At 53.4% G+C, this 20,354-nt stretch overlaps 2 protein-coding genes and 1 long non-coding RNA gene across 12 annotated transcripts in view; 2 read left to right on the forward strand and 1 right to left on the reverse strand.

Moving 5' to 3' along the window:
- The window catches only part of TTC34 (tetratricopeptide repeat domain 34), a 22,512-nt gene extending 16,460 nt beyond the window's left edge, over positions 1–6,052 (forward strand). Inside the window, exons 7-9 of the mRNA XM_019757131.2 lie at positions 695–965; positions 1,798–2,012; positions 4,478–6,052. Coding sequence (XP_019612690.2) covers positions 695–965; positions 1,798–2,012; positions 4,478–5,005 — 1,014 coding nt within the window. The 3' untranslated portion in view covers positions 5,006–6,052. The remainder of the gene's footprint in view (positions 1–694; positions 966–1,797; positions 2,013–4,477) is intronic.
- LOC141572060 (uncharacterized) overlaps positions 1–13,013 on the reverse strand; it is a 14,061-nt gene extending 1,048 nt beyond the window's left edge. Inside the window, exons 1-3 of one of the 6 annotated variants that reach the window (XR_012497099.1) lie at positions 12,899–13,013; positions 6,555–7,856; positions 693–1,026 (exon numbers count right to left, since the gene is read on the reverse strand). This is a non-coding gene — a long non-coding RNA (uncharacterized LOC141572060). Of the gene's footprint in view, positions 1–692; positions 1,027–6,055; positions 6,113–6,554; positions 9,190–12,898 lie in introns of those variants that run through there. The other 5 variants (XR_012497098.1, XR_012497097.1, XR_012497100.1 and 2 more) reach the window with 5 other exon arrangements.
- MMEL1 (membrane metalloendopeptidase like 1) overlaps positions 12,084–20,354 on the forward strand; it is a 31,187-nt gene continuing 22,916 nt past the window's right edge. For 2 of the 5 annotated variants that reach the window (XM_074334232.1, XM_074334234.1), the window contains exon 1: positions 12,101–12,702. In XM_074334232.1, coding sequence (XP_074190333.1) covers positions 12,549–12,702 — 154 coding nt within the window. In that variant the 5' untranslated portion in view covers positions 12,101–12,548. Of the gene's footprint in view, positions 12,703–20,354 lie in introns of all 5 variants that reach the window. The other 3 variants (XR_012497095.1, XM_074334233.1, XM_074334235.1) reach the window with 3 other exon arrangements.

Genomic DNA, 20,354 nt, shown 5'->3' on the forward strand with positions numbered 1-20,354 from the left:
AGTTAAAGGTACATGTAGTAATTTGTGGGGCAACTGCTAAAAAAATATTAAAAAGAGGCAGAGTTAAAAGGCCAACGGAGGGACTAAAAGAAAATACTAAAAATACTCAGTTGATCTAAAAGAATGTAGAAAGGGAGAAACAAAGGCACACACACACACACACACACACACACACACAAAAGACAACTAGAAAAACAAGGATGGACCTGAAGATGACTCCATGGTTCCTGCCTGCTGGCCAGGTCCGAGGTCAGATACAAATGACTCACCGACCGTCAAGGCTGTCTTATGCTTCCCCAGCAGAGTCCGGGCCTCAGGACCCCTCCCAGCCTCCTGTCCCCAAGTTGTGTCCTCAGCCTGGCTGTCCCACCCACGTGCTCGCTGCCCTACAGGTGCCAACTCAAGCCCTCCTTCTGTGCCATAGCAGGTTCTTTATCAGTGCAAACCTGGTTCCAGACCATTTGTCCCTCCCAGAGCTCTGATACATGTGCCATCGTGTTCCCCTGCTCTGCCCTGTATCGCTCACCAGATGGGCCCTCGTTTTGGCTGAGCCCCGCCCCCCATTTGTGGGAGGACAGGGACAGGGCTATCTACCCTTCCTGGTGTCGCCAATGCCCAGACACTGGGGAACAAACACTTGACAAATATCCAGCTGGGATGACTTCTGCCATCCACCCTGCCCTGCCCCTTACAGGAGGCCGTGGACGACATCTTCTCAGCTCTGAAGCTCGACTCACATGCTGCGGTCCCTGAGATCCGCTCTCTGAAGCCAGAGGCCCAGGCCCTCATCACACAGGGTCTGTCCTCCCGCTGCCGGGCCCTCCTGAGCCAACTGCCAGACACCAGGGCCCCCCTCAGCGATGGCAACTTCCAAGGCCTCCTTGCTGCGGGGGAGGCGCTGATCCAAATCGATGCCCAGCAGCTGAGCTGGCACATCCTCCTGGCAGATGTGCTCATTGCCATGGGTACGCATGAGCGTGGGCAGCGTGGTATGTGTCCCGGCTCCTCTCACCCCTGGAGTCTCTTCTGTAAAACGAGAGAATGAGGCCCTGGACTCGGTGGCTTCTAAGGTCCCTTCCACCCCAAACCCCGGTTCCTGGGACCTGGTCCCTGTGTGGGCCTGGTGTGTACGTGTCTCTAGCTCTCGGTCACCTATGTTACTTTGCCTGTAGGGAGGAGAAACGAAGGAGTGATTTTGGGCTTCAGACGAGGCTCCAATGTCCAGGCCTCCTCAGTAACTCGCTTATTCAGCAGATATTGACCAGGACTCAGGTCCCTTCCAGCGGGATTGTCTTACGCTCACATGTGCCACAATGTCAGCCTTTCCTGCAAAATCCTGACCATGTTTCAGCACTAACTTGAAAGGGGCGGGCTCTGTGCAGCCTGCATTTCCCTGGCCTGTCATCCTCACCTCCAAGCCTGTGAGGTGTGCGCACCTTCAGGGGCCCCGGGGGTTGCTCCCACCCCATGCTGCCCTGCTCACAGATGCCTGGGGGAAAGCAGACCTTTGTGGTAACTACAGTGAGGGGCTCAGACGGTGCTGCCCAGCCTGGGGGTCACGGACTCTAGTGACCAACCCAGGTGGGGTTACTGGTAGAAGGAGAGTCCATGTGACAGGCATGGTGTCACCATGTCCCTCTGCTCCGGGCTCCTCCTCCCGGGGCTGAGCCCTCCATCAGCCTGCTGCTCCCCAAGCCAACACACAGTAAGAAGGGCTGCTGCAGGCGAATCCCACATCCCTGCCCCCAGCCCCAGCCCCAGCCCCACCCTGACTCTTCCTTCCTGAATCCCTGATAGGCAGCTATGAGGAGGCTGGTGCCCGCCTGCAAAAAATCCTGCACCCCACACCACCGTCAGAGGCAGCCCAGGCCCGGCGGGGCCTGCTCAGCCTCAAGAAGGGAGATGTGCCAGCCGCGGCACGGGACCTGCAGTGCCTGGCAGAGACGGATACCAGGGACCTCAGTTTCCTGCTGCATCTCCTGGAGACCTCGGAGCGGCAGAGCCTCGCCCAGGTGTGCACAGCACCCCTTGGAGCCCCACTCCAGCCCCCCCAACACCAGCACCCAGGGCTTGGGGCAGCTCTGCACTCCCTGTGTGCTAATTCCACTCGGGTGTGGAATGGGTGGGGGTGCAAGCAGGAGGAACCCAGGTCTGGCCATCTCAAGCCCTGACATCCCCAGTGACCTTCCAGCTTCTTTGCATGAGACAAATAAGCGTCAGCTGACTTGGGAGGGGGAGAAGGAGGAAACCCCCTCCTCAGAGCCACGCCAAGCCGTCCAGGAGCACCTGGCCCTCACAGGAAGCCCACCCAAGCCCAGGCCAGGCCAGGAGAGTCATGTCCCTCCCTGTGAGAGCATGAGTGGGGAGGTGGGTTCCTGCAGGTGGTGAGCTGAGGGGCCCTGAAGGAATGGGCTGGGTTGCTGCCTCTTTGACTGGCTGATACTTCCTTCCACTGTTTATTTGACAAGAATGTACCTGCCACCAGGTACTGTCCCAGGCCCGCCCCGTAGCCCTGGAATCTCAGGGAAGACAGTGGGGGATTCGCTTCCGAAAGTGTGTCAGGAAGACCCTAGAACAGAGCAGTGGGTAGTGAGGTGGCACTGGAGGTGAGACCCTGATGGTGACAGGCCAAGGCAACGACAGCTCAGAATGTTCAAGAAAGGGGCTGACATGGTTCCGCTGGCGTGAAGAGGGCTGCAGTGTGTGTGTGGGGGGGGTGTGTGAGGTTTCTAGCCCAAGCTGTAACAGAAGCCAGTGTGACAGGAGCATGTGGGGCTGGGGACCGGGGGCGGGCAGAGGGCAAGCTGTCCTGGATTGTGGGCTGCCCACCTTGCCCCTTCACTGGCTGGAGGCAGGACCCTCCAGGTGGGTGGGAGGGCAGGGCTGGGGAACTAAAGCTGCAGTGGCTGAATTTGGCCTTTTGAGGGGAGGGAAGTGAAGGGACCACCAGCAGGGGCGGCCGGGAGCCCAGGAGGCTGAGTCAGGGAGCCTCGGACTGGAACCCAGTGCTGCCCGGGCAACTCTCACCTCCCTATGCTGCCTTTTGCCCACGGCTCTAGTGGGCTGTATCAGCGCGGCCCACCGGGAAAGAAACCACACTGGGCGCTTCAGCGAGGGGCGTTAATAGAGGAACGGCCGCGCGGGCGTTAGGGACAGAAAGAGCAATTGGTAATGCGGAGGGGACAGCTGCCCCCCGGGCTGAGGGAGCCAACCAGTGACAGTGTCATCAGTACCAAGGGCTCAGGAGGGGCCGCGGAGCCCGGGGGTCCCAGGGGAGTGGCCTGCCGGGGTCCCGAGCACAGACGGGGCTGCGCCCGGCCGCCCGAAGGCTGGTTTCGGCTTCCGGGAGAATAGGCGTGACGCGCGGCCGTTGCCCGGCGACGCAGACGCACACGGAAGGGAACCGGAAGTGGTCGGGCCCCGCTTCCGGCGGCCTCTGCCCTGAGCCGGGATTCCGCGGAGCCGGTCGGGAGGATGCTACCTCTGCGAGGCGGTTCAGCACAGAGAGGTCGAGCCGCTGGTCAGTGTCACACAGCAGGGAGGCGAGATGGGCTCCACCCGGTCCCAGGCGCCCCGCTCTCTCTGTGCGCTGTCCGTCTGGTGCGGAAAGAGAACCACGAACCCCGGGAGGCAACCCCAACAGCAAGGCCGCGAGCACTGGACACTGATCCCGGCCGCGCCTCCGTCCCCCTCCCAGCGCACATATCTGCATCCCAACCTGGCGTTTGCACCCCCAGACAGCGTCCCTGCTGAGTGCTGGGGTGCCCTGTGCCTACGTCACATGGCGGGGAGGGGTCATTGGTACAAGCCGGCTGGCTGCGGAGAAAAGGAGGGACAGTGGGGAAGGCAGGCTTTTATGTGCCTTATCCTTCAGGGGGCGTCACAGTGGGACCTTGGGAAGAGGAGCCATATGAGGCCAGTGGACTTAGCCGCTAGGTGGTTGGAGAGGGGTGGTTTAGGGGGTGGGCTTTAGCCACGCTCAGAAAAGGAAGGTGAGCCCGAGGGGCAATCGGGGAGCCCTAGCACCCGGGGTCGTGCTGGCAGATGCTGGAGCAAAATGCGTGGGCACAGGGTGAAGGGAGCGGGCAGGACCGAATTTTCTCCCCAACTCGGACACTCTGTGGAAGATAGTGAGAAACCCCCAGTGCTCAGAAGGCCCCTCCTGACCTTGGACTCAAGGACCAGGCTGGCAGGATGGCTTTGCTACTTTTCCCCAGGGTGGGGCAACCTTGGGAGGGCAGGCAGGGTGGGAGGTCGGCCAGGACAGTGGCCCATCAGAAGGACCTGTGGAGAGGTGAGTGCAGAGAGTAGCAGAAGGAGGTCCCCCAAGTGAGGGGAGCAGTAGGGCTGTGAAAAGGGGGGGCACCAGGGAGGCAGGAGGGGAGCCCAGCAGGCTGGAGAGCTTCAGGGTGGTGGGATTGCAGGGAGGGGCTGCCGTGTTCTGGACTGAGCCGCTCTCCCTGTCTCACTTCTGCAGACAGCAGCCCAGGAAGCCAGCGCCCTCCTGAACTCAGCGCAGCCCTGCCAGGCACTGGGCTACTGCTCACTGGCCGTCCTGGCTAGTGGTGGCAGGACCCGTCACCTGCGCCTGAGGGTCACCTGCCTGACGGAGCTGCAGGAGTTTGGCCGGGCACTTGGGGACCTGGACCGCGTGCTCCGGGAGGGTACAGGGGACTGTGACGTCCAGATAAGGGCTGAGGACTTGTGCTCCAGGGGCCGCCTGCTCCTAAGCCTGGGGGACGAGGCCAGGGCCGCACGGTCCTTCGCACAGGCCCTCAAGCTGTCACCCTCCTCAGCCCAGAGCAGCCTGTGGGAGCGGCCAGGCCGGGGCCCCACCGCCTGCGTGTTCCTGTGTCATGGGCAGCGCTGCCTGGAGGAGCAGCGCTACACAGAGGCCTGGACGGCAGCAGAGAGCGGCCTCCTCGTGGACCCCGAGCACAGCGGCCTGAAGAGGCTGAAGGCAAGAATCCGGAGGTTGGCAACCTCAGGCTGCCGGCTCCACTGACCCCACCCTCCCCAGGCCCGGTCACAGGGCCGCCCTGTCATCCTCATCCGATATCCAGACCCCGGAGTGCACCCTGCCCTCAAATCAGGGACGTGCTCACCCCACCCTCCCAGCCTTCCTGGCCCTGGGTTGGGTCAGTGTTGAACAAGCAGCCTTGGAGAGCAGAGAACATCCCGCTGGCCTGGAATGTGACTGGTCTGGGAGGCTCAGAGCCCCTTGCTGCAAGACGCAGCCTCAGTTCTTGGCCTCTGGGTTTAGTTGGACAGGATGAATGCCGGCCCCCTCGCGGCCCTGGAGAGATGGTGCCGCCCAGGAAGCCCTGTGAGGTGGCCTTTGACACCAGGCTCCTGCAGCACTGGGGGGCTCCGGGCCCCCCTAAGACCGAACTCCTCAGCCAGGCCACCCAGCTGAGACCCATGCTTTCATCAAGTTCTCCTGGGGAGCCCAGTTCCCAAGGCCACCACCCATGGCCTTGGAGACCATGCCAAACAAAGAAAGTGATTGCTTTCTCTTTCTACCTGGAAACCCTGTGAAGTAGCCTCGTCCCATTTGCAAAGCTGAGGCTGGAAAGTTCCAGCGATTCATACAGTCACAGTCAAGCTAGTAGGCTGTTGAGGAGCCATACCCCAGCTCCCAGCTTGGGGTGGGTTCCTCAGCAGAAGACAACCTGGGACCCTCCAGAGGGACTCACCCTCCCCAGCTCCTCAGACAAAGTCTATCATGCCACATGCCCTCCCCTCCAGCCCCAGCCTGCCTCAGGGGACTGTCCCACATCCACTGTCTGCAGGTACATGTGACAGCTGACGGTTACCCCAACATCACACCATGGCATGCAACTGGACAAAACTAGCAGGCCCCGGACGGCCTCTGTAGCAAAATGCTAAGGTGGGACAGACGGAGGGAAATCGAACTGCTATCCGAGAAGAGAGGCTGCACCTGCTTTTCACAAAGTCACCAGATACTGGGTTTCTGAGAAAATAGTCACGATATGATATAGGCTGCATCTCCAATCTGAACAATTAAAGCGATAAGTTAATTTTTAAAAGTTACCTGCACGTGAAACAACTCTTGAGTCCAACGGGAATCAAATCTGGAATTGCAGAATGTCTGAAAAATACGCATAGTAACAAAAACAGTTGGAAGCACACATGGGTATAGCTACAGCACTGCCAGGGTTGGGTTGGGCCTCGAGAGTTCCCCTTATTCTGGCACACAAATGACATCAGAAGGCAGGAATTTGCAAGGATAAAGCGGGAATGAGTAAATTCGGAATAGAAAACTGGAAGCACTACTAAATCCAAAATATGATTATTCAAAAATACGATAAAATAGATGAGCCAATCGCCGACAAGAAGGAAGGAAAAAGCACAGAGACGTTTGTGTCACCCTAGCCTGCTGACAGTGACGCTCGGCTAGGAATGCCTGGGGCCCTTCCCTGGGCCCCACAGACATGTCCCCTTTCGGAGCCAGTGTTGCAGTTAGTGTGATGTCAGGACACACCTCAGCAAAAGCCATCAGGGAACGTGGAAGAACAAGATTTATTACTCACAGGTCCTGGAGGGTGTGCAGCTCACCTGGGCCGCACAGCAAGGTCAAGGGTAGAGAAAGTGTGTGGGCCTGGGGCTCTCCCTTGATGAGGGTCCTCGAGTGGAGTGTTGGGTTTTGGGGGGTCCTTCATTATTGTCTAATCTGGAGCATAAGAGAAGCGATTAGGTCTCTGGCAACTAGAGGCAGGTCACCTAAGCCATCAGTCATCTGGGTCCCCAGGATTTTCTGAAAGAGGAACTTCTTGTGTGAGGGTGGCCTAGTTCCTTATCTGGGGGTTGTGCAAGCTGGCGATAAGTTTATTTGAGATGGATGTCTTCCGAAATGGCAATCCAAAGCTTAAAGTCAGGCACTTACATGACAGGCACAAAATTTTTAAAAGTGACAAGGACAAAGTGACAGAGACAAAGGAAACGAAAAGAATTGTAAGAAATTACTTTTCTCAGCTCTAAAAATTGAAGGCCTGGATGAAATGGATTAGTTCCTAGGAAAATATTACCTAACTAAACTGACTCCAGTGTTACTGGAGGGTGGGCCCTTCTTGGAATTGAACGAGACACAGAAATAAAGTGGTGAAAGCGTAGTATATTAGAAGAGATAGAACATGTCCAAGAAATAGAAGCGGACCTAAGCAGTAGTCACTGGCTCAAGGGCCCCAGGTGACATTATTAGGAGAAAAAACACACTCCAAAGAGTTTGGAGCAGGCCGAGCAAAAGGAGAGGCTCAAAAGGCAAAGGCCCAAAGGGCCAAGGGCCCGGGCTAAAAAGGGGCCTGACTGGCGAGGACTTGGAGATTTTATCCTTTTTTCTCTAGAATGGGCTGTTCCTTTCTGGGCGTGGGACCATTTCATTGACACCTGTGATTGACAAGAGGCTATTACGTCATCTGTTTTAAGCTGCGCAGGTGGGAGTGGCCGGTTTGATCTGGTTGGGTATCTTGTACCCATTTGTTTACAATGAAAAGGGGAAGTTTCGGACAGAGAGGGGGACAGAGAGGGGAGGTCTTCTGGGTGGTAATGCAGAGACCCATGCCTATCTCTAACTGCCTGCCTTGTTTTTCCCTTGAGAAACGGTGATCCCCGTAAAAATCTCTGTGGGAAGGTGAGGGACAGGTCTGTTCTGTATCTGCTTCCTGCTGGGCAGCGGCGTAGAGCTGTCCCTACCTCTTGGGGGATTCACGGAACTCTCACCCTGTCTGATCTCAGATGAGAGGAAGGGGGTCTCAGGATCCAACTGGAAGATCGTATTGGCTTCTTTGGTTGCGACTGGCAATCTTGCTGGGTTATCCTCTGTATTCCCAAGGCCCCTGAATGAGGAAAAATAGATTTTAATTAATAAATCCGTTAGCTCTATTGAGCCTGTGGCCATTCAACCAGTCATTTAGGTGGCTTCAGTTGTCCTCAAGCTGGGCCCAGAATGGGTTGGAAAGAACATTAGGCTTCAGTGATTACAATCAACAAGTATCCTGGCCTGGGGGAATGTTAAAGACTATTTGGTTTCTGGGATGGCCAAGAGTTAGGTCCGGAATGGCTTGGGGGATGATGGGAAGTCACAGGCTTTTAAGCAGTTACCTGAGAGACATTCTGTGATTCAGGCTAAGAGAAATCTTTAGTCTAGGATTCAGACACTGATCAGAAGAGTAATCAAAGCCCGGGGCTAAGGAGCTGAGAAACCAGGGAAAAGGAGACTTAAATTTTCTATAGTGAGGGAGGCTTAAGACTTTTGTAGTGAGGGAGCTCTCCCACATCGCCAGGATAGACATAGCGCTTACACAGGCAAGTTACCAAGGAGGGAAAGAGAAGGTCGTGAAGGAGCTCCCCGCGGAGCAGGCCAAATGCTGGTGGCGTCGGGAAAATCCAGCAGCCAGAACAGTCGACTCCAGGCCACTTTGAGCTTCTCCATAGCCAAGAAGAAAGGCTTCAAAGTTCTTTTTCAAAGAAAGCATAATCTCAACCAAGTGAGAGCCACAACCAAATTCATTTATCAATTACCAGTTCCAAAATCTTAAGTGCAACCCCAACAAAGCCAAATCCAATGGCACATTTAAAGGCTAATACAGCATGAGCAGAGTACCCAGAATGCAAGGACAGTTCAGAATTCAGAAGTGTGTTCCTGTGGTTTATCGCAGCAATAGAGCTAAGAAGAAATAAGGCCTGTGACCCTCGTGGGGGCTGTCGTGGGATGCCCTGGTCACACAGGATCATCCACTCCACACGTTATCTCCCTGGAACTTTGGGGTCCCTCCCGGCGTCTCCACTAACAGGGGCCACCAAGTGAGCCATCAGTCACTTCGGCAGTGGATGTGAGCCAACCTGTGACCTTCAGTATCTCTGGCGGGTGTACCCGTGTGGACAGAGCCAGCCCAGTGCTGTGTTCCCTCTGCCTTGGCCCGACCCCCATACACTCTGCTCCCACATGGAATTCCCAGGTTTCTCAGGGTGAGTTAATGAAATCCTGCAGTTGGTGGGGTGCATATGCTATTTCCTCCTGGGTCAGCCTTTGCACTTGACCCCCGCCCCCCAGCATGCTGAGATCCAACCTTACTTTTGGGTCTAGAGTCAGCAGCTGGTGGGGGGAAGGGTTGAGTAGGATAAACATCCACTTTCTAGGCCCCCAACCCATGGGAGGTTCTCACAGGTTTGTAACGAGGGGTTCAGAGGACTTGGGGGTTCAAGGTTCTCAGCTTCATCTGAGTGAGACCAGACATTCTCCGTCCTAGTTTCAGGGTCCCATTCCTTCCCCCATCAGTGCCCTCACTTTTCATAAGAAACTTGGTGAAAAATTGTAAATGCAGCCGACATTGTAACCATGCCACGTGCAGGACCAAGTGTGTGTTTGGCTTTGAGCAATACCAGCCCTGAGGCTTTGAGACACAGGGACCTTCGGGGCCGCCGTGGGCTTCTCTGACTGGCTGTGACTGGAGCTGAGCCTGCGGAGACCCCAGCAGATCCTTTTCTCCCCGTAAGTGCCCCAGGACACTTGGGAGGGTCCGATGCACGGGACCGCCCTGCTGCTGCCTGTACTTCACTGTCACCACGTGCAGCCGTGGGTGGGTTTCTGGGCCTTCTGATGGGGCTGCTGGGAGACAGCCAGGGGGCTGAGGAGAGTGTCCCCTGGGCTCTGGGGGTGGTGTGGGGGATCTGAGCCCCCACAGTGCTGCCCTCCCAGGGCCTGGTTTAACCTGAGGCAACCTGAACATGACCCCGTGCTTCCAACAGGACCCAGCACGGGCCATCTGGTGAGTGACCCAGCCCCACCCAGACACCCTCAGAGAGTCCTGGGGGGACCACTCTTTCATAGGATTCTGAAAAGGAAGCAGGACGGCACTGGTAACAGAGTCAGGCCTGGAGAAAGGAGTCTGGGTTCTGAAGGGCCTGCTCTGCCCAGAGCCCCCGGCCCCTGACAGCAGAGCTGAGGAGGCTGATTCACAATCTGGGGCACCTGCCAAGCCCAGAAGTCCCTCTCTGCTCCCCCCGCCAGGGCTTCCAGCCCCCTGGGGATTAGCATCTGAGCCTTGAGCCCCCAGGGACAGAGGAGACTGAGCCCCAGGCTAGTTGAATGTGGGCATCTCTAGGTGGGGACCTTCCTTGGCAGCCCCACCCCCTATCATAATAAGTAGGAACGCCCACTTCCCCTACACCTGGCAAGACCCCCAGAACCCAGCATCCTCACTGGAGACTAAAGGGGAAGGAACCCCACGCGGGGTCTTTGAAAACCCCAGCAACAGCTAACGTGGTTCTCTGGTCCCGACAGTTCAGGCAAGATGGGCAGGGTGGGCGAAGGCTCTGGCCTTCCTTCCCAGCAGCCCCTGGGGCCCTCTGGACTGCAGGGTCAAAGTGAGGGAGCACAGGGGTCAGCTGGCAGGGCCAGAGGCCCTGGAAGGGACACCCACGTAGCGGGAGCCAGGCCCCAGGAGCTGCTCTCTGATCCCTCCCCCCACACCAATCCCAGATGGAACTCATTGACTGTAACTAGGAGAGGGTCACTGCCCTCAGGGAACCACACCTACATCACAAAGGAGGCCCGGAAGCCTGAAGCCAGCACCAGCTTCACTTAACCCTCCTGAAGCCACTGCTCTCCTGCCCCTGGGAGCCCCTCCCACCTGACCCTGACTCACCAAAACTCTAGGCCATCCTGACCCAGCCTGCGGAGACCTGCCTGCCTGCAGGTGAGAGCCATTCCCGAGTGACCTGAAGGTGAGCAAAGCGAGGGGCCTGCCTGCCGGGCCAGCTCTCCTGGGCAGCACCCTGAGAACAACTTCCAAGCGCCCAGCCCAATTTACAGGGGGCGGGCGAGGCATTTTGTGTTCAGCTTCACTGGGACTTGGGCAGGTAGCTCCCAACCCCGGCATAGTTCTGTCAGGCCCTCGTCTTCCAGGCCTCAACAGCCTGGAGAGGCCTCAGGTGAGGCTCTCAGTGGCCCCCCTGCTGCTGCTCTAGCAGAAAGCTTGGCTTTGCCCCCAGCCCTGGATTTGAAGGGTTTTATCGAGTATGTGCCTTTTTGTCATGTGAGTCCCCAGCAGTCAGCAGGACAGAATGAAGTGGAATACCAGAATAAGTGAGAGAATTCATTTGTCCTGATTAAAGTAAGACAATCTGGACCTGTCCAACCTAATTGATTCATTCATTCATTCACCATTCATTCATTCACCAAATGTTGGTTGATGCCTTGGGGTGGTGGACACCAATCTAGGTGCTGGGACCCAGGCAGATGGAGCCTCTGATGGTGATGTTCCTGAGGGGGAGATGGAAATGGAAACAGAAATAAGGGGCGTATACCTGGTGGTGAAACCGAAGTCAGGTCTGGAGTGTGGGGGGGCGGGGGGGGGCTGTGTGGAAGAACTGGGAGCCCAGGGAAGACCTCGCCTCACTGGGAGTGACCTTGAGCAGAGACTTTCAGGGAGAGCTGGGCAGCAGGCAGGGATCTGGGGAAGGGAGGACAGCAGGGGGCACCGTGAGAGCTGATGGGGGGCCAGAGGACCCTGAAGTCAGAGCAGGCCTGCCTTCTCTAAGGTGGGGCATGTGGCAGGGGATGCCCAGAAAAGTAAGAGACCCGCCTAAGACCCCCTGTGAGTGGGAACTGAACACAGGCAGAACCTCGGGTGCTGGCCGGTGAGAACATCTAACACAGCCCTGGGGGGTCTCGACAGCCCCACGTGACCCACCAAGTGCAAGACTGGGTTTGTCTCCTCAGGCTTCTCTCAGAGTGCCAGCCCCCCTCGTGCAGGGCTGGGCACTGGGGCGCAGACATCAGGGGTGTGAGCAGGTCCTGTGGTGAAGACAGCAGCCAGCTGCTGCCCAGGTGCCCGGGCAGCTTTCAGGGGCAGGGCTCTGCGTGCCAGCAAAGGTGTGCACACACACATGCACACACGTGACACACACAAAGGAGCACGTGCACACATGCTCACACTCTCCTACACATGTGCGTGACTCACATGCAGATGTGTGCACATGCACACATGCACACATGGGAGCACACGTGCACAATCACATGCATGTGCTTGAGTGCATGTGGGTGTGTGCATGCATGTGAGTGTGCCCCAGGCAGGCTCCACTGCAGTGGCCCCTCGACAAACACAGAGAGCTGGGCCTCCTGGGTCTGGCACCTGGACCCCAAGCTGTGATCAGAGGGTCCCCAGACCACCGCGTGCCAGAGAGTGGGCTTGGAGAGGCAGGCCTCTAGAAGAGACTGCCACCAGGGCCAGCAGGCTGGGCTCCTGCATTCCAGGGACTTCCGGGCACTCAGAGACTCCAACCCAAGTAGGTGTGGAAAGCCCTGAGACAGGCTCCTGGGCCGGCTGTGTACTTGGCAATGGAGAGAGGGGCTGAGCACCCCAAAAGGACCCGACACTGCTCCCAACCAGCTTCGGGCCCTTCCAGCCTCGGACAGGAACTCAAAAGCTCCATACTGCCTCTCCCCTGCCCTGGGTGGACGCTGTTCCTGCCCTTGGCCTTGGGGTTGCTCAGCTGTGCACTGTCCCCCTTTTAGAGACTTGGTGATGGGGAGGCCCGAAAGCCCAATGGGGATGGTGGAGATTGCCGGCCCCTCGGGGCAGAAGCGCCCAGGCTTCCTGGAGGGGGTGCTGCTGCTCCTGCTGCTCCTGGTGACAGGCGCCCTGGTGACCCTGGGCGTCCTCTATGCCCACAGCAGAGGTGAGTGAAGTGGCCCCTCCCTCAGGCCCGCCGCCCCAGGACACTGCTCACAGTGGCTGGCCCCCAGCGCCCGCCAAAAGGTCTTCGTGCCCACCCACCCAAGAGGAGCCAGCCCTGTCAGGTGGGGCAGGCGAGGTCTCACTGGGCACCGGAGACCGCAGGGCTGTGCCACGGACTCGGGAGGAGGGTCACTGACCTGCGGGGGTTCCGGGGCCCCTTCCAGAAGGCTCTGCCCAAGCACGGCCTAGGGCATGGCTGCTTATGCAGCCTCTGAACCCCCCGCTTCTGCGGGCTGCCGAGATGCCGCATACCACGTCCCCCGCCCCTCGCTCGGCCCCCTCCCCTCCCGCACGGTGCGCTGCAGTTCCCAGCCGGCCCAGCAGCAGGAGCCCGCACTCCGCTGCTAGGGCCCCGCGGCACCTCCATGGCCACCCTGGGGCAAGGACCTACGGGGATCTTAGCCTCTTCCCCTGGCCTCGTGGCTTCCTAGACAGGCTCTCTTATTGCAAGAGGGTGGGAGGGAGCCGGGCTGGGGTCCCGGAGAGATGGCGGCGAGGCTAGGGCTGCCCTGCAGGAACACCCCCAATCACAGTCCGCGGCCCAACCCCTTCACCCCTCAGGCCACGTGGAGGATCCGGGACTGTCCTCCTCTCAGGTCCAGGGACTCACGTACATACACCTGGGCACCAGGCAGCCCGGGTCAAATCCCAGCTGGGCCATGCTACCCTCTGGGGGGAGGGGGGCGTCTCCATCAGGTGTCCAGCTGCCGGCAGGTGCTGTGTTGCTCTTCCCGCGGGTGGAGGGTCAAGACTCAGGAGAATCAACAGAAGCACTCCCTTCCGCTGCACTCTCAAGAATAGGGCAGCACAGCCTTTGTTCCTGGAATGTTCCCTCACTGGCCAAAGCCGTCTGCCCCACGGTGGGGCTCCATGGGTCTCTGGGCAAGGCTGTTTCTATGAACCTGAAGTGGGTGCAGCCTGTGGATGTGGTGGGCACCACCCCCTGCTGTTCTTGGCCTGACCAGGTGCCAGCTGCTGTGCTCTCTGGCCCCTCCTGGGCTCTCTTGGGCTCCTGCCACTGCAGATGGGCACTGCCAGCTCCATGGACATGTGGCAAGGAAAGGCTCACTTGCTGCACAGAGAGCGCCAGGAAGCCCAGGCCCCAGGAAACCTCTATTCAGGGCTCCCTGGGCTGAAAACTCCCAGCTTAGAGGCTTCCTGGGGACAGGGCTGACCCCACCCAACCCCGCTGTGGGTACAAGGGGCCCCATCTTCTCCTGGGTTGTGCAGAGCACAGAGCCCACCCCAACAGGAGGGACCCTCCCTGCCCATCTTGCCTCCCCCTCCTCACCATTCCCTAAATACAAGTGGGGTCTCTGCCAGGGATCCAGTCAGGACTGCTGTGCCCAGACTCCCAAAAATGACCCCACAGCTGTTCTCAGCCTCAGGTCCGGGTTGAGCTCATGGACAGGTTTGCATGCAGTGTTACGATTTATTTCTAAGTATTTTCTCATTTCCACTATGAATTTTTGATTCATGAGCGATTTGGAAATCTTTGTTATTGTAATTTCCAGATGCGTGGTGATGTTTTTAGTTACCTTTTTCTAAATTGGTTTCTAACTTAATTGCATTATCAGAAACCATGGTTTATGTGATGTGATTGATCCTTTGATATTTGCTGAGGCTTGCTTATTTAAAGGCTAACGCATGGTCAGTTTTATAAGCAATCCAAGTGTGCTTGTGGAATACAGCCAATCACTAACTGTTAGATGAAAACGAAGATACAGAGATGGAGATGGAGACGGACAGAGAGAGAAAGAGAGAGACAGATCCATTAGATTAATCAAATCTTCTATACGCTTGCTTTACTCATTTTCTTGATCTTTCTATTATTGAAGGATGTGTGTTAAAACCTTGCACCTGAGAACTACCATTTTTCCCTGTAGTTATAGTTACGTCAAGTATCAATTCACCGATTCTAAGGCTACATTATTATGTGAATTGAAATTTAGAACTAGTATGTCTACCACTACATAGAATTATGTTCTGACCCTTTCTATCTTAGCAATGCTTTTTGCCGTAAATTCTGTTTGGTTTTCAATGCTCCTTTGTCTGATATAAGCCTAATACATAAGTATTCATTAGCATTTGTGTTGTCTATTTTTCCAATCCTTTTTGTTGAAATTTTGTGTCATTAGCTTCCGCTGTGTCTCTTGCAATAGGGAGATAGCTGGTCTTTACCTGCCTTTTATCTGGAAGATTTAGTCTGCGTTCTCTGTGGTGTCTGAAATGTACGGTTTCCCTATTGTGTTCTTTTGTGCTTCTTTTGCCTCTTTTCTTGCCTTTTTTTTTGGATTGATCTATTATTTTTCACTCCCATTTTCTCCCAACTAGCTTGGAAGTTTGACATTTCTGTCCTTTTCATGGTTATCTTCGTTTTTTTGTTTTGTTTTAATATTTAAAAATAAAATAAAATAAAAGTTACAGAGCAATCCTTTTCAGAAAATCAAATGTTTTTATAAAAATTACAGTGGGAAATACAATCCCATGCCTGCAACTCCTGCCATGTTCATTGTCTAGTGCAGAGGCCCACAAATCTGGCCCACTGCCTGTTTTTGTAAATAAAGTTTTATTGGCACACAGCTGTGCCGTTCATTTATGTATTGTCTATGGATGTCTTCATGCTACAAGAGCTAAGTGAACAGGTGAGACAGTTTGTGGACCACAGCCTAACATACTTAACTATCTGGCCCTTTACGGAAAAATATTGCCAGTTCCTGGACTGGAGTGTCTTCTCGTGTTCTAAGCCTGCTCTTGGGCCTTCTTTCTTTAGTATCAGTGTCAGGTCATGGGCACACACTATAAGGTTGTGGTTATCACCCAGGCTCCTCAGTCTGACAGCTGGGCAGGCCAGCTCTCTCACATCCCATCTGTGTGATCTTGGAAGGTTTCCTTCGCACCTCTGTGCCTCAGTTTCCTCATCTGTATAATGGAACATAATATAGTACAATATTAGAGGCTCACCTTGGTGTTGAATGATTTAATACATCAATAACACTTAGGAAAAAAAGTCTATTGTGCTATTCATGATCATATTTAATGACAAAATATCAGATGTTGTCGTTGACCCATTATCAATGTTGTTATTGACGTCCCAAATAGAAGGCAGATTTAACTCCTTCAGCAGCCCAGAACCCCACCCTCTTGACACAGGTACATCGTTTCTCTCTTCCCAGGACTCCACATACATGTCTGTTGGATGGCTTATGTTATCCCACAGTATTTGGGTGCTCTGTTCAGTTTTTGTTCACTCTTTTATTCTTTGTGATACAGTTTAAAGAGTTTGACTCTAATTAGTCTTCAAGTTAACTGTCTCTTCCCTCAGCTGTATCCAGTATGCTGGTCAGCCAGCCAAAGAAATTCTTCACTTCTAACAATGTGCTTTTAATTTCTGGTATTTCTGTATGACTCCTTTTTATAGTTTTCAGCTCTTTGCTGAAATTTCTTATCTGTTCATGAATGTTATCCACCTTTTCCATTGGAACCTTTAACATATTAATCAGTTAAAATCCTTCTCTGATAGAGCCAATATCTGGGGTGTCTCTGAGTCTAGTTCTATTGATTGCTTTATCTTGTGGCAGTGGGTTGCTTTTTCTTGCTTTTGCATGTGTGTGTCTCATACATTTTTACTGAATGTTGGACATGATGAGACGAAGAGTAGAGACTGAGGTAAACAGTATTTACACCCAGAAATAGACACACCTGTTCTTCTATTAGTCAGTTCGTGTGCAGGATTGAATTAATCTTGTCAGGAGTTAGCTGATTTGGGGGGTTGATTTCACTCTTGTTACCCTCAGTCCTGGGCTCATGCTGGGGTGGGGGGAATCTCTGGTACCCTGGCCCAATCTCAGACTTTGGCATGCCTGTTGTGCCCAGGCCCTGGAGTGGAGCTATCTCAGCATCCCTGATCCCCATGGTCATCAAACTTTGCCTTCTCCCCAATTTCCCTGCCCCTCTCCTAGTGGCAGCAGACCTCAACTTTATGTCAGCCTAAGATCTGGGAACCACAAGAGTCTCCTGTCCCTCTCCCATAGGCAGGAACTCTTTACTGCTGACCCTCCTATGGAGCAGTGGATTCCTCCTGGTCCCCAGGGGTGACATTGTTCACTATCCTTAGCCAGTGGCCTCAAGCTCTTGCTTCCGACATGAGGAGGTCCAGGCAAGCAGGAGGAGCCTCGTGCCTGTGCCTGAATAGAAGCAGATGACCTGCTGAGTGCCTGCGCCACCAAGGTCCTCTCTATGATCACCTGAGACCTAGCTACAGTCTTTCTCATTGGCACCTGCTAAAGACCCATGGAAAGCACTTGTGAATCAGAAATCTTCTTACGTTGCGAGCCCCAGTTGTCCAAACTGGCAAGCTAACTTACGCTTGATTTTTAGGAATTTGTTACAATTTTATCTGGTTTCTTCTTACTCACTTGTATGGTGCCCATGTCTTATTTCTGCGTCCTCTCAAAGGTGACATAGTTCATGTGTCCTGTCTCTCCTGGGAGGGGCTTGTCTCTCTGCGATTGTTTTCCTGGTTACCTTCTGACCTCAGGTCCTAGATGGGCTCCCGGAAAGTTGTGATTTTTGTAGATTATCTGGAATTTTCTTGTTAGGATGGGAATGGAAGTCTACTATGGCTTGTGATGGCCTAAGCAGAAAGCAGCACTACTGTACCTTAAATTTCTGTATGCATATTTAACTTGATAAAATATTCAGCTAATCAGTATCTCCATATTTCTCCAAACAACACAAGCATTTAGGACAGTTTCTCTTCTCAGCCTCCGTCCCAATCGCGTTATTGTGGGTATGTATTTGGTTTTTAATTCTTTTATTGACTACACATAGGCAACGTTATTCAATACAGTCAATGCTAATTTAGATTTTCCCAATCCTAGTCAATCCTTTTGCTCATCATCCCTCTTACATGTCAGGCAGTCCTTATGAAATAACTTTTCTTCTTTCTGAAGTACACATACTCAAAGTGCGGTCCATGGAGCAGAGGTGCCGGCGTCACCTGGGAGCTTGTTACAGATTCAGAAACTCAGGGCCCAGCCCAGGCTACTGGATGAGAATCTACATTTGATCCCCAGGTAATTCACCGGCACTGAAGTTTGGGAAGCACTGCTTTAGGACAGTGTTTGCCAAACTTGCTTGATAATCAGAATAACCAAGGCAATTGTTAAAAATCCAGACCTTGGGCCCTGTCTCAGTCTGCTCGGGCTGACATAAGGAAACACCATAGGCTGGGTGACTTAAGCAAGAGAAATTCCTTCCACAGTTCTGGAAGGAAGACATCCAGGGTCAAGATACTGGCCAATTCAGTTCCTGGTGAGGTCTCTCTTCTGGGCTTGCAGACGGCCGCCTTCTCGCTGTGTCCTCATATGGTGGAGAGAGAGGTCTGGTGTCTCTTCTTCTTTCTTCTAAGTGCACCAACCCTATCAGATGAGGGCCCCACCCTTGTGATCTCATTTAACCTTTATCCCAGGCTCTCTCTCCAAATACAGTCACATTTGGGGTTTGGGGCTCCAATATAGGAATTAGGGGGAGAACACAAGCATTCAGACCATAACAGGCTGTGCAGGGTAAGACCTCTGAATCTGTGCTATAACAAGCTCTCAGCAGTAAACTCTTAGTTTTTGTTTATTAATTATTTAGTACTCAACCTTCAGTGACACTTTAACTGGTTAAACAATTCTGGGCTTAGTTGTTTTCTCTCAATAGCTTCAAGATTTTGTGTCACTGTCTTCTCACTTTCATTGCTGCTGTTCAGAAATCTGGTGCAATATAACTGTAGTTCTTTCTTCAGGTTTAGTGTCCTTCCCTCTGATCTGGTTTCTCTTTGTCTTTGGTATTCCATGAGGTGTCTAGCTATGACGTTCCTTTTATTTGTTCCACTTTGGGTCTGTTGCGATTCCTGCATCTAATCATTATAACATTGATTCATTTTGGAAAACGGTCACCACTATCTTTTTGAGTATTGTGTCTTCCACATTATTTCTGTGCTTCCCTTAAAAAATCCTCCTTACATGTATGATCAAATTTTCTCTCCTCTCCATGTCTCTTTGGAAAAAGTTCCCATCTCTTTGACTTTGTCCTGCATTCTGGGTAAATTCTTTAGAACTACATTTCAAATCACTGAATCTCTCTTCAGCTGTTATATCTGCTACTTACCCTGTCCATTTTGGATTTTTAAAAAATTTAATCTCGGCAACTATATTTTTGTTTGTTTCTAGAATTTTCAGTTGATTTTCAAATTGATTCTTTTAAAATCGTTTCTTGCCCTCGTTTTCAGTTCTTTTACTTCTTTCAGTATTTCAAACATACTTGGATTATTTCCTGCACCGGCTAGCTATTGTTGCTTAACAAACCACCCCAACACTCAGGGGCTTAAAACAACAACTGTTTACCATGAGACATACCCTAGGTTGGCTGGGGTCAGCTGATCTAGGTCAGCCTCAGCTGGGGCAGCTCTGTTCCATGTGCATTTTGTCATCCTGCGAGGACCAGCAAGCAGGCTTGGGCATATCCCTCCCCTGGCAGAAGCTCGAGAGGACAAGGTAAAGCACACAGGCCTCTTAGGACCTAGGTGCAGAACGGGAATATGTCCTTCTCACCTCGTCCTACTGGCCAAGCAAACCTCAGGGGAAAACAAACAGCAGAGAGAGGGGTACGTGTCCTGTGTCCCTTTGGGAATAACTGTGAAGTCACGTGGCAAAGGCCTGGATGCGGAGAGGAGTCGAGATTTGGGCCCCTGATTCCATCTTCCATACATCTGGATCAGATAATCCCAAGCTATGAAATCTTTGGGGTTCTAGTCTGTTTGTTGTTTCTCACTCAGGGAAGCTTGTCTTTTCATAGGTATGAATTCATGTTCTAATTGGCTTTACCTTGGGAATCCTGTGTTACCAAGGCTGAGAAGTTTTCCTCTGGAGAATATGTGTGTTTGTTTCCCTCGGGGACCTGGGATGTTACCAGCCTGGAATACTTGAAATGAACTTCTCAGCTGCAGGTTTCCTGGACCACACAGTCTGTACACCCACACCTCACACCTGCATGACAGCCAGCCTGTGGTTACACGTTTCCTGGGGATGATGGTTACTTTCCACCCATCACACTTCTTCGTAACCCTCTTTCTTATTTTTTGAGAGAGAGAAACAGGAAGAGGAGAGAGACAGAGACAGGAAACATAAAGTGTTTAAATCAAGGCCAACCTTTAGAAGAGAACAAAACTTTCAGAGGAAATGGCAAAATTGTTTTTTAAGGTAGAGTCTATTTGAAAATAATTTGCATATTATATGCAAATATGCAAGAACACAGAGCAGATTATATGTCGACTGGGTAGTCAGGAAAGCAAGTCCCTTCTGGAATAATGAAGGAGACCAATATCCTTGTGTGGGGTCTGTTGGTCGTGCTTCCTGTTGATCCTATGTTAGCAGTAGAGGAAGACTTCGTTTCTGTTCAGCTTTTGTGTCCGAAGGGCTTTGCTGTTCTGCTTTCTCTTACGCTTGGGAGAACGAAGGTTTGGAATGAGAATGTGAGCACTGGGAATCCAAACTCTGCCAGTCCTGGGGACTTGGGTGCATCGCCCCACCTCCCTGTCAGTTT

This window comes from Rhinolophus sinicus, linkage group LG06 (assembly GCF_036562045.2).
Source record: "Rhinolophus sinicus isolate RSC01 linkage group LG06, ASM3656204v1, whole genome shotgun sequence".
NCBI lineage: Eukaryota > Metazoa > Chordata > Mammalia > Chiroptera > Rhinolophidae > Rhinolophus > Rhinolophus sinicus.